General features: G+C 44.3%; 1 protein-coding gene across 1 annotated transcript; it reads right to left on the bottom strand.

Annotated features, from left to right (window-relative positions):
* Positions 1–2,096: 2,096 nt before the first annotated feature.
* Positions 2,097–7,194, bottom strand: LOC104152925 (transmembrane protein 174). The gene is made up of 2 exons (XM_009688519.2): positions 6,001–7,194; positions 2,097–5,057 (listed from the first exon to the last, which is right to left on the bottom strand). Exons 1-2 carry the CDS (start codon positions 6,627–6,629, stop codon positions 4,955–4,957), a joined length of 732 nt encoding a protein of 243 aa, XP_009686814.1. The 5' UTR covers positions 6,630–7,194; the 3' UTR covers positions 2,097–4,954.
* Between the last annotated feature and the right edge of the window lie 6,252 nt (positions 7,195–13,446).

The raw sequence follows: 13,446 nt of genomic DNA, 5'->3' as shown, positions 1-13,446 counted from the left end.
CCTGGGCAACGCTAGTATAGGAGGGCATTTGCTGACTGTTCACATGAACTAAAGAGCCATTTTTGTCTGCTCCCTGTGGAAATACTTGCTCATCAATTTGCAGATGTTGTTCAGGAAGCCACAGCTCTGCTGCATCTCAAAGTTAGATTTCAAGTAGTTTGCGAGGTGGTGATGCCCCGTCCTGAGACCTTTCAAAGGCATCAGTTTCTTGAGAGTAACGGCAATGCCCGTCCGTCCTGGGAGAGGCTCTCTCAGGAGCTGGCGCTGAGCAGCTGAGGCAGTCCTCTTCCGCCGGTGCCCGTGGGTCTGCCTCACCGTACGGGACCCCCGCAGCTGCTGCAAGTCACCTCATGCCAGCAGGGCAATGGATGTTTCTAAATCAGCGTTTTAGCGTGGATCCGGCACTGTTGAAGATAACCACCCTACAGTCCCTACTTACCCTGTATTGCACAGGTGGTTTTGAAGCACGTGAGCCGAATAATTTTGACTGGATGAAACTAAACCAGAAGATACACTCCAGGAGCACAACAGGGCACTGCAGTTGGTACTAGGCATTCAGTCCACAGGGCTAAGTCTGACATAGACCTGTTCAACGCACTGGGAACGTGGACACTGGCCCCCCCTCCCTCCAACTGTTATCTCGCGTTGCAGGTCCCCTCGCACTGAAGAGCACTACTGGGCTAAGGCGGACACAGCCAGCGTGGGCCCCCGGGCTTTGCTGTACGCTCCTCCTGGGAGCGCCGGTGCGCACAGACCCGCAGCAGTGACCCGCAGCACATCCTGCTGCCGCCTATTCGCTCTGACAGCTGCAGTGCAGCCAATAACGATACTTGCGTTTTACGCGGATTATTCTTGTATACAAACAGCAGCCCCCCCCCGCCCCCCCCAAACCGGTCGTTAGCCCTGCGCGCCCCGCCCCGCCAGCGCGGCCGTTACGGCGCGGCGGCCGCCGCCGCCCCTCCCCCACCGCGGGGCGGGGGCGCTTCCCGCCGCAGCGGCGCCCTCTGCTGGCGGCGCCCGGCTGAGGCGGCGGGGCCGCTCGGCAGCCCGGCGCGGAGGTACCGCGGCAGGGCCGGGGCTGGGGCGGCGGCGGAGGCAGCGGGGCGAGGCGGCGGCGGGTCGGGCCCCGCTCCGCCTCAGCGTGGCGCCGCGCGAAGTGGCGGCCCAGCGGCGGGGCGGCCGGGGAAACGGCTCGTCAGCGTGTGGCTGAGGCCGCCGCGCGGCTGCCGCGCCCCGCAGGGACCTGCCGAGCCGTTACAGCGCTGCGCGCCGTGTGCCTGGAGCACCCCCCCCGCCGCCGCCGCCCCGGGAGCGGAACCGGCCCTACTCACTGGTTGGTTATTTTTCTCAGACCTCAATTTTCTAACTCCTGATTCAGTTTAAAAATAACGCTTTTAGGAATGCAGCAAGGCGCCAGGCTGTTTCACCTCCTTTTGGGCACCTGTTTGTAGAGGCTTTCCGCCTTTGCGTGCGTGCACATGCACGGGGGCCTCGCTGGAAGAAAGGCGGGTAGCCGGCGAAGCGGGGGCTTGGCGAGGAAGTCCGAAGGAAACCTTGCCCCGGTTGTTCCCGCGGCTCCTCGCAGCCGCAGCAGCACTGCTGCGGGCAGTAACCACCGGTTTTGCCTGTTAAGAAATGAGCACCCTGCAGCTGCGTTCGGCACACGGCATTTCGCGGTTTGAAACAGCTCCCAGAGCGCAGAATTTTTGCCGTAATAAACAGCCACTGCTCAGCTTTGAATCGATAGGCACGTCCCCACCAAACCTCACAGGTTAACCAGCTGATGGTCAAAATCTTATAAATGGGGTCACTTAAGGCATCATCCCAACAGCCCATGCAAAGATACGTGGTTGAAGAATCACATAAAATGGCTGGAATCACACTACGGCTGAAGTGTAAGGGGCATTTCAATGAAATAAAGCATAGTTTTGCAGGTTAGCAATAGCACCGGCAGTCCAGGAGAAGGAAAATTTGTTTAAATAGTTTATAAAAGCTGTAGTTTAAATGGCAAGTAAAGTTGAGCAAAATCTGAAAGATAATTTTCCAGATGCTCTGAGGATTTAAATCAGTATAATCAATGGAGCTGTGCCAGTTTACCTGGGTTGAAGAGCTGCCTAAATATGTTTATTCTTTCATACATCGTAGGACAAATAAGCGGTCAGAGCGCTCAGAGTTGAATTAATGTGACAGTTACATCACTGAGAATACGGTAATAAAAGCAAAAAAAAAAAAGCTAATGGAAGAAATGTGTTAAAATGGAAAAAAGATGAAAGTGAAAGGAGGAAGGAAGAGGAGAAAGAAAAGCTTTCATAGACTATTGCCATATTCTTAAAAAACAGCAATCAGAATGGCAAAGAAATGTCATCAGACTGGAACTTTTCAAATAATTCAAATACAGCACTAAAGCACTCCTATAGAATGGGGACAGATTTCATCTGATGGGTCAAGACTATTTTAATATGTAATTATTTAAATTTATTTATTCAACTTTCTCTCTAAAAAGAAACTCAAGGCTCTTTCAATGAACTTAATATCTACAAAAGTAAACTTGAAAACCCATATACAATCTCAAGTGCAACTTTCTGGATTTCTCACGTTTACCCTGACAACATGACTTGACATCATAAAAATAAAGCCATGATTACTCCATGAAACATACCTTTCCATGTATTTGCAAAAAAAGCAGCAAAAAAAGTCTCTGGTTTGTGACTGAAGGCATTTTCTTGTTGCAGGGGAGGGAGGTTGGATAAAAATTTTGATCCCACATTTGGCTTCATCAAGCCTAACCTCTCTTCCTGCAGCACTCGTCAGCAAGCTGTGTACTAAGTGCAGGGATCTGTCCACGTGGAGCTAACTGAGGATTTGGGACCTTCCAGTTTCCTGCTGCAGAGGATGAGTTCACCTCTGTGTAAAGTCTGGAAGAGGAGCAAGTGATTCGATAAGAGCACCTTGCATTTATTTTTAGACCTGCTGTTCTCTTACTTAATCCTGTGGAAATTAGGCTGAACACAGAGTACCTGCCTTTTCCAAGCTACACATGCTTCCCACTAACAGCAGGCCTATTGATGCTGAATTCTTCATGCCCTATATTTCTCTAGTGAGAAAACCTTGCACTTGGTTAATAGTCACTGTCTGGTAGATGCTGCTACAGTTGCTAATCCCGCTTTGAGTCAGCTTAAATGCTCTGTCCCAAATATGACCTCTATTGGTGTCATTTCTAGCACTGGAGAGCGCAGCACTTACTCTAGCAGCTTGCTGTCTCTTGTGCCCCTCCAAAAAAGCTTAATTTCTTGGCGTCTTCTAAATAAGCAGGACAGGGAGGTCAGTGTGCATCTGGAGCTTCACGCAACTGGTGCACAGCCTGAATGCATCTCTCCCTCCAGAGCTATGTATCCTGATCGCTAGTGAGGCTGCGTGGGCACTTAGTGCGTTCCAGCTGTGCAGCCAGGTGCATCCTGTATTCATCTGCCTGCTCAGCACCTGGCTCCTCCAGCCCAAAGCACCTGAGCATTCACAGGCTGCATCTGGGTGCACTGGGCTCTGTGGCATGTTAGCTCCTGGGGGCCTCTCTGGATGCGGTTTGTTTCTGAGTGCAGGAAGTCCTCACAGACTAATGACAACTGGCTGGAACTGAAACAGTTGTGTTGGCAAGTTGACAGTTCACACATTCAGAAATTGATTGCTGCCTTCGACTGTGATTCAAAGCCAGGAGACTGGCCTGAGTGCACACAAGCAGCACAGCTCTCTTGCTTGGACTGTGACCATTGCCCTCTAGCAGCATTTGGTGCGTTGCCTGCCCAACCAGGCATGGGCTGAGAGTGGCTCTGGGCTTGAGCCCTTCAAGGGAGATTGGCGGGAAATACCTGTGGGGCTCCTGCACAGAGTAAGTACTGACTTGTGCAGCTGTGTCAGGGCACTTCTAAGCATACTCAGAAGCTGAACTTTAGGCATGCGTGGAAGTAAAAAATAAAAATGAAAAGACTCATGGTATATTTATTGTCTTGGGGTTTAGAACCCCTTGAGCCAGGCTTTTCAGGACCACTGCTCTGGATTGCAAGGTTTTAGAGCTGATCATACTGATCTTGAAAGCAGAACTTGAGCATAGAAGTTCACTGAAGGATGCAGTTACCTGGATGCTCTAGGAGGACCTACAGCCCTGAGTTGTGTGCCTAGGCCCCACGTGCAGAAAAGAAGGGACCTCAGGAGGGCTTGCACCACAGCTCTCCCTCTGCAGTGAGGCTGCAGCAGACAGGAGCTGCGACTGTTAAAGCCCTCAAGACTGGTAGGACCACAGTCCTCTGTCAAGGCTTCAGGAAGGTGCCATTTTCACTTGGGGCTATTAATTATAAGGAATCTTGATGGGAAACAGGGGGGTGAGGATGCCTGCTGACTGGGTCCTGCAGGTAAACCAAGCAGAGGAAGTCTAATCTATGGACTGGGTTTACTCGCGAGCGAGTAGGCTAAGGAATTAGACAGGATTAAGATATTATAGGCACTTTGGTATATCAAACCTTTGGGCATTTCTGAAGTTTCCCACGCAATTAAGAGGCAAAATAGCTCAGGAATAAATCAAGTGGTTTCTAATGATGCGGAAACTGCAGAAGCAGTCATGACCTTCTGCAAAGCCCTTGTACATTCACAGCTCACACTGATTTCAATAGGTCTGATATTCAGGCTCCTTGCTTAGGAACCCTAATATGGATTTTGGTCCCTGAGTATAATAGCTTTGCTGCATAGCAAAGGGCTAGTGAATTCTGAGGGAGAAAAAGAAGTGATTGGTTAAATGCAAGAAGGAGTTGGTTAAATTTCTTCAGTGATACTGAACTCCGTATCAGGATGAAGCTCTTGTTCACACTTGTTTAGCATGCAAGTATTTAGAAGAAAGATACTTGGGAATTGAAAAGCTGGCATCTCTTAGAAGTGCAGTCCATTGTCCATGCTTATTTTATACTTTTCATGAAGACAGTGGGTATATTTCCTCATAACGGGGAGGTGATAGGTCATGGCAGGCATAGTCTTCTAGCAATTCTTCTGGCTCATCAGAACTGTCGTCTGACCTGCAAATAGAAAGAGGAGCTGGAGCAAAAAGAGAACAAACACAAAGCATACCAGTAACCTCACTGCTGTGTCCTGTCACCCTTGTCCAGCCAAAGCACTTCTTGACTTCAGTGAGAGTTTTGCTTGAGAAAATGTTACAAGATGAAGTTTTACTGCAATCCAACCATTTGCTGTATTCTTTGTATAAAGTATAATCATGTCAAGATGTGACCTGCATTTGCATACTGCCTGTGTGTCACCCATGGTGCTGAGGACAGTGAGTTAGCCAGCAATTTTTCAAATACACTTTGATACAGGAACTAAATGAATTATATTCTAGGAAGGATGTAAATAAAAATAACTATATAAAATTATTTTATATCTGATTAAAGTAGTTTCACACTGCTCTGTAATATCAGTGATCTGTATATACTCCAAAAGTAAGAACAAAATAAAGGCTGGAAGGTTGCTGCAGTGGCAGAGGAGAGTGCATAATTAGCAGGGAGAACATCTGGTACTGAACTCATCTGTTGTTGTCACAAAAACACTGTTTGTACACCGGCTCTTGTACTGTGATTCTGTTTGGGTGGAATCTTCTATCCATACATATAACCTTCTGGTCAACAGTCATCAAAAGGTAGTAAGATAAGATAAGCATAAAAAAAATCCACAGAGAGGAGCTTATGTAGTAATATCTTTGAAAATAACAAGAGATTTAGTACATTGAAAATTGAGTGGGATTTATAAGTGAATTTAATCTGGATGAAAATGCTTGCCAGGAAAAGTGTGCCTCCATAGTTTTTACTCTAGAAATACTACTAACAAAGCAAAAAAAAAGTCTGAAGAAGGATAACAAAGAAGGATAACACCCTGCAGTAGCATGTTTCCTTTGAAATCATACTTGGCACTTAAAATATTCAGAATTTTGTGTCCAAGTATACTAAGGCATTGCAGAAGACTTACCTCTGAGTCCTTGTGTCCTCTGGGGGGTAAGTAGCATAGTCCTCGTCCTCAGTAAAAGCTGGGTTATCGAGAGAGTAAGCAGGGCAGAACTGAGGAGAGTCTGGGGTAGGAATTGGTGTGGCACCAGAGGAACCAGCACCACAGCAGCTGAGCACAGGGTGAAAGTAGGCTGGGTTCACAGCAATGCCTTCCTGAGCTGGGTATGGTGGAGGAATATACTGTACCACTGTAGCACCATGGAAAGTTATAGGCTGGTTAATTCCGGTGAAAACAAAGGACTGTCCACTTGCCATCTGGTCGATGTCTGATGCATTTTCGTCTCTTTCTTTACAGGATTTGCATGTAAGCATGTGGAATTTACAAACAGCAATCAGAATAAAAGTCACCCCAACAGAAAGCAGAATAGGCCCTAGTAACTGAGTCCATTCCAGGTGAGTAATGCCGTCGTACTTTATCCATCCCATTACGGTGAATGTGATCCCTACCAGCCCCAAAAACACACCTGAAAAGAGCAAAGTGGCACCAGCTTTATCACCATCTGACACCAGGACATCAGATCTGTTAGGCTGATAAGGAGCGACAGAAAATACATTCAGGGAGAAATCTTCTACACTGTTGTTCTGCTCCATTACTGAATGTAGCGTCTCTTCTGCCTCAACAGAAAGAGTGTTTGTAAGGCACTCTGCTGAGCATATAAAGTCGAAGGTTCAGGTTAATTATACAAGAACTTTGTGCAGTGTGGTTAACAGAGTCCATCATGTGAAAGAATAAACTTTGCTTAGAGGAATAAAGGTCTGGGAAGTGAGGCTTGAAGTGATCACTTAAGACTTCTTGAATTACCACCAATGCTTCCGAAATGGCTTCACCCTTTCATGGTTACTTGTCCCTTTGTTTATCCTCTTCTTTAATTTGGCACCCGCTGATACTTCCTCACTGTGCCCATGCCAGATGGGAAAGAAAGGAAGCTGCAGACACCACAGCTTTTCCTGGGCCCTCTGCCAGCTGACGCATCCAACATATGGACAGCATACATTTAGTCAATAGCACTGCGATGACTCAGTCACTCACTTTCCTTGGGCAACCACTCTGACCGCCCAGATCTGCAGGAAAATACATGACCATCGTGGTGAGCGCTTTGGTGTTCTGAAGTGTGACATTTATAGCCACGTCTGGCCCTGTATTGCAGCTCTTTCTGCAGTCCAGAACTTCTGCGGTTGAAAAATATCAGAGTAAGCTTTCTGATATTTTGCCAGTAAGGGTTAGTGGGTGAATGGGAGAGTAAGCAGAAACAAGGTGGTGAGTGCTGAACAGCCTGACAGGTTACAGGAGAAAAGTTATTTCAGGCAAGCCAAAGCTTTTCAGCTGTATGAAGGTAGCATAATTACTCTGCAATTTCCCCGTAACTGTGGACATTTTTTGCTGTGGGATCTCCACCCTTTCCTTAGAGTTTAGACTAAACAATGGCTGCATTCCCTGAATGGTGTACAGTTGCAGGAATGAGCAAGTGTATCCTGCAGTGTTAAACCTGGTAAGTAAGGGGTCTCATCCTATAAGGTAAGTTCTGTGTTCATAAGTACCCAGAATATTTCTTTTTTATCACAATGAATTGTTCTGTTGAAATTTCCTTCTGACAAAAATGTATGGCTAATAGATTCCCCATATTCCCTTAATTCCCGGGACTTCATGTTTGAAACCTGCACTGCAATAATGGCAGGATTAATACAGTATCCTGGCAACAGCTAGTTTGTAGTCTACACATACCCAAGCTGTTTGCAGAAGAGTATTTATTCCTATAGGTCTCCTTCTTCTCCTACTGAAATAAATACCACAGACTTCAGTGGGATCAAGCCCTAAGCCAGGATACACTAGGATTGCTTATCCATATCTCATAAACAGTTTCAGAATAAAGTAATTGCTGTCAGAGTGTTCTGATAGAATGTCTTTGTGTAAATCCTTAAGGAGCAAGAATCTTCAACTACTCAATCTGTTTTGATTAGCATAGCAGGGGAGTACAAGCAACATACAGATTATTCCTCAGGTGGAAGGATGTATAATGCTATTTCCTGCTACTAATAGCTCTGTGGAAGCAAGTTTATCCTGAGATTTCAAAAGTAAAAATAGCCCCAGATCTAGAAAACACACCTTTTTTCAGACTGCTTCTTCAAAATTAGTGAAGGTGCCTTTAGTCTACTGTGCATGCTTATCGCGCAGTGTGATAAGAGTTCAGTTCTGAAGTTGCCTGCTTACAGAATTCAATGTATTCAGAATTGATGCTGAATGTCAGTGCAGATGTATCTTTCTGTTCTCATTTGTCAGCAGATGGACCTTGAGGAATATTAGTGCAGGACTACTTAAAAAAAAATCTGGGAAGTTGCTGAAGACAGTATTATGGCTGTTCCTAAAATTCTTCTGTTACTGAGGGTGCCAACATATTTTCCTACAAACATACTCAAGATCAGGCCTTCCCTCAGAACCAGCTCTAGCCAGGGCTCTGTGCACCACTTGCTCTAAGCATTAGGTCCCACAGTGTAGTGGACATATTACTACAACTAAATGAAAAAGTTCTAAACTGTTAGATAAGCTCTCATTATGGGTAATTATAGCCAAAACTAAGTCACCTTTAACCTTATATTTGGTAAACTAAATGGAATGAATGTCTGTTACTGCTCTCTGGAAGTCACATTTTTCCATACCATGAATCATTCTTGTCTTTGTTCACTGAATCTTCCAAATTTTCCAACATCCTTTTTAAAGCGCTATTATATCATTATAGTAGTCTCACTAATGGCATGTACAGATGTAATATTGCCTTCCTACTCTCATTGATTCAAGAACTGCTCAACCACTATTTGCAGGAGCATTGTCCTGGAGCACTTCTTCAGTCCTATACAATGTTCCCTAGATGCTTGCTGGAGTCAGTGTTTTCCAAGTCATGTGTTGCATTACCCCATGGTTTACGTTCTTTGTCTCTGGCCTAGGACATACCGTGCTGAGGATCAAGCAAGTGCACTGTATAACTGGAGAGTACAAGTGATTTCTTCCAACACTACTTGCCACTTAACTTTGAAAATGGGATGAAAAATATTTCTTTTATTGTTTGGTACAGTCATATCTAAATTAAAATTCCACTTTTCCTTGTAAATTGCACCCCTTTGTCTTTAGGATATAACGTACTCTAACCTTCCCCATGTTTCTCCCTTTACATTACAGTGCCAGTGCTGCATTTAGGTAGCGGTCAAGGTCTAAGAGATTACCAGCTCACATTGATTTTTTAAGGCTGATACTTTGCTTTGCTGAGTAAATGGATATTCTGGGAACTCACTTAAAGATGTTGATTTACTAAATGCATCCCTTTTATCTGGAATAACTGCTAAACAAAATAAAGCAGTTTTGTAAAACCTAACAGATTGAACTGAGTTGGTGAAATCTTTCTGATTTAGTTACAGTAGGATCGTTATGTCCTGCAGAAGATTGCTATCAGTTTTGTCATACAGTCAAAGGGGAGACTGCATCCCCACTATCTTCAAGTGGTTCCTTGATTCATTTTGGGATCCTTTTTCGAAGTGGGTGTTGTTTTCAGGTATCGCTGCAGTTTTGTTCTGGTCTGCTTCAGGGTCCTTACGCCTGAACCCAGACCTCTCAGTCTGACAATGCTCTGCTTTCTGTTCCTCAGCATAATTTTCTGTCACTAATGCAGTCTTCCCCTGCAGTGCTTGGTGTTGGAAGCAGATTTTCTATAGTGCTGTGCACCTCCTCAATTCTCTAACCTGTTTCAAGAGTCATCCTAATATACACTGACAGGCCTTCACTTAATCCTTTTTTCCTCCTTTTCCGCTATTAATTTTTACATAGTTGTTCACATTATAAGCCTAATTTAGTAAGGTTATATTTTCTTATACGCCTGTAATATAGTCAGGGACATAGTTATAGAGCATTAAAAAGATGCCATTAAAAAAAAACTAAGTTATATTATGGTATTGCACACTGATCAGCTTTTAAAAGAATAGGTTCAAATTATCCTCCCCCACCCCATAATCGGATATTGAGTCATAAGGAGATAGAGTAGCCAATGATTCTATTAAGAGGGACTTTTTCCTACAGGAAGTATACTGTATTTGGCATCTGTAGTGAAAAAGATGAATTATGTGTATTAAACTAGTACCTAAAGAACAACCATGAGTGGGCCTCACACTCTGGGCCCTCTACCACTGCAATGCCAGCCTCAAAGAGTGAATATGCTGAAATGGGTAGTTCAGCCAGCAGCCCAGAACCATATCCAGCCTATAAGGTGTTTTTATCTGCTCCTATGGTATGCTACCTTGTAAGCAGGGCAACTAAATTGAAGGTATTTCCGTAAGTAGGTATGTAGATACATGCGTATGATAGAGGAAGGAGCACAAATCTGGATGAAGGTTGACACATTAGCTGCCGAAACATGAAGGTATTGGTAGGAGTATCTGCCTGGACGCAGAAATGACCCATGAGCAAATAGACCATGGCCATCCCTGCTCTAAAAGGTATGATGGAAAAGGGATAGTGGGAGAGACAGAACAGAGCAATGAGTGTGAATAGCAACAGCCCCTTTTCCCATGGATGACTTTAAGGAAACAGCAAAGGACATGGGATTTTATTTAGAAGTTTGACTAATGGGAAAGCAAGAATCAGAAATTCTCTTGTGCTTCACGAATCTTTCAGATCTGCCTCCTAAGGACATATCTACAAACCACAAAGGGCCAGGATGAGTGGGTGCGATCTAACAATGTATATGTGCAGCAGCTATCCTGATAATGCAGGATCATTTTAGAGACCTATGCAATTTCAGTTTTTTAGATGAGTTAGTTCTTATGTTTTCTAAGTGGTAGTGATGCAGGAGGAAAGAGTTATCTTAGGGAAGAGGCATCTATTTATATATTTGTGAATCCTTTTCGTATCCAAATGATGGTAGTGTTCCAAATGGAAGAACAATGTCAGTGCATTCAGCAATGAAGATATAACTTCACTTACAGAGGAAAAGCAGCCCTTACCTCCCACTTTGCCTGTTTAGGTAAGTGGGAATCAGTAACCAACTTGATTTGCTCCCTAGCATTTATATGTCAGGTTAAGCACTTTAGCTAACCTTAGGGCAAAAAGGGGGTTGTAGCACCATTAGTGTGTTAGAAAAGTATGTCACTTCCTCAATAAAAATGCTATTCAGTATTATTTTAAGCTACTTTTATGGTTTTACAAGGTGTTGCTTCCTTTCTAATATGGACATTTCACCTCTGCTCCCCCCGTCAAAAATTCCTCCCATTAATGCTGTTCATACAGTGGTAGACATCAGTGGTGGAGGCAGATCTGCCAGCCTCTTAATCACATTCTCTAACCTTGTACAAATAGAGCTTACTGTGTTTGACAACACAGTAAGCAAATACTGTTGCCCTGGCTGTGTTAGTTCCCGTGTTAAGTTGGTTATGGAGATGCACCCAGCACATCCAGTGAGTTTTAAAGGAATGACCCTCCAGGTGAAAAAGAAAAGATGCTTACACAGCTCTAAGTTGTTACTAAGTGTCCTCTCAAAATGATATACAGGGAAATTCTGTGCTCACGCCTCTTTTTCCAGAAGTAAGTAACACCTACCCCTCCCTGTAAATTCAGATGCATTCAGCAGGCTGAAGAGTCAGGCCAACAGCTTTAAAAAGCATGCATTCCATGGAGGTTGTTTTTTCAGAAATGAAGTGATCCATGCTGGACATTCTGCAATAGAAGGTGAAAACAGTAACACTGAAGAAAAATAGGAAGATTACGTTTCATTTCCAGAGGACTCAGCTCATAGTCAACATGTTTCACTTGACTTATCTGGTCTCTTGGGTACATCCTGTGAACAACTGAATGAGCAAATTGCAGACAACACAAAAGGTTAATAACATTACAGACAGGAATCAGACGTGACTGTATTTTTTTTTTCGGAAAAAAGATTATGGTATACTTAAAAGAAATCTATTTCTGTTTTCATTAAGCACTCGTTGCTTTTTTAGCTTTTCAACAAATGAGCGTTCACCAGTAATGCAAACAACAGAACAAAGCCCACGTGGGTCTTTGTCTGCATAGGATTTTTAAGGTAAAATATCCCAGCTTCTGCATATCTTATATAGTAGCATGACAGAACCGGAATCAGAGAAAAGCTCCTTTCACCTGTGCAAACCTTTGTATGCATGACGCATGTAGGGGTCCATTGTAAGAAACCAGGTTAGAAACACAAACATTAAATACAAGAAAAAAAGAAAAAGCAAACAATAGCTTTGATTCAGAAGGCATTTAAGGAACAGCAGCCTTTAAAAAAATAACTACTTACAAAAACCTGAGGGAAGGAAGAAGGGGCAGAAAGCATGCTGGCTCTTGTGGATCCCCTTCTTCAAATGTCATTCCATGGACATTTTCCATGGCTGAGTCATGCTAGTCTAATCAGCTCCCACATACTAAATCCCTCTCCCTGCTGTGCTTGCTCATTACTCCGCGTGCATCAGCCCCTCAGCTCTATTGCTGGCTAAATATCCCCCTTACCAGCTTGTTTGTTTTTGTGTGGCCCCACAAAGAACCACCCCAGCACAACTGAGGGAGCAGTGCAGACATGGAAATAAATGGTCAAAGGCAGGAGCTCCTAAGCATCTCTCTAAAGAACGGTGCTGCTGAGAGGCACGTTCACAGACGATAACATGAGGTACAGAAGGGAACCTGAGTACTTAATTCAAAGCTTATTCTGTTCCAGTCAACTTCCCCAAAATTCAGCAAGGTAAAACACAAGTCCTGCTGTAGTCGAGGTCCTAGAGCATGCAGGTGTTCAGGGACTTGGTCGAACAAGACAGAGATCGCTCTTGTAAGATGTTTTCACCCTGGTAAATTCACCTTGCTGAACCAAGCCCAAATAGTAGCTCTGCCCACCTTCTGCTTCTGGGCACAAAACCGGGTGAGTTGTTCTCAAATCAGGGGGTTGCAATAGGATTCAGACCAAGTTATAAAGTGTCAAAGGTTAGCAGCAACTCAGTTCCTGCTAATTATCCTTATCTACTAGAAGAAAATCCTTCAATGCAGGAATGGGTGTAAACGTTCACAGAGTGGAACTAGGACCTATTCTCACTACTCATCCTGGAGAAAGGGAGCTGCTGCTAAGTTAGGGGGTTGCACAGAGACAGATGCACTAAAAGAGGGTTGTATTTCTCAAAGGTCTGAGAAGTGCTGTGTCACTTAAAAAACGTGCGTTGTCTGCATTTCCATGAAAGAGCCATTTGCTGATAAATAACCTCCACTCCTGGAAAACACTCTTGTTAAATGGAGCTCACTCTCACAAAATAAATCAGTGCTGCTTGCATAAACCATGAGCAATGATATATAATAATAGTAAAATCCCCGTGAAATCAGTCATGACCACAGTTAAACTGTTAGCTTATTAACTATCCTCAGCTTTGCTTT

Source organism: Struthio camelus, chromosome Z (genome assembly GCF_040807025.1).
Source record: "Struthio camelus isolate bStrCam1 chromosome Z, bStrCam1.hap1, whole genome shotgun sequence".
Taxonomy (NCBI): Eukaryota; Metazoa; Chordata; class Aves; order Struthioniformes; family Struthionidae; genus Struthio; species Struthio camelus.
Note: the sequence above shows the minus strand (reverse complement) of the source record. Positions and strands in the feature narration are given on the sequence as shown.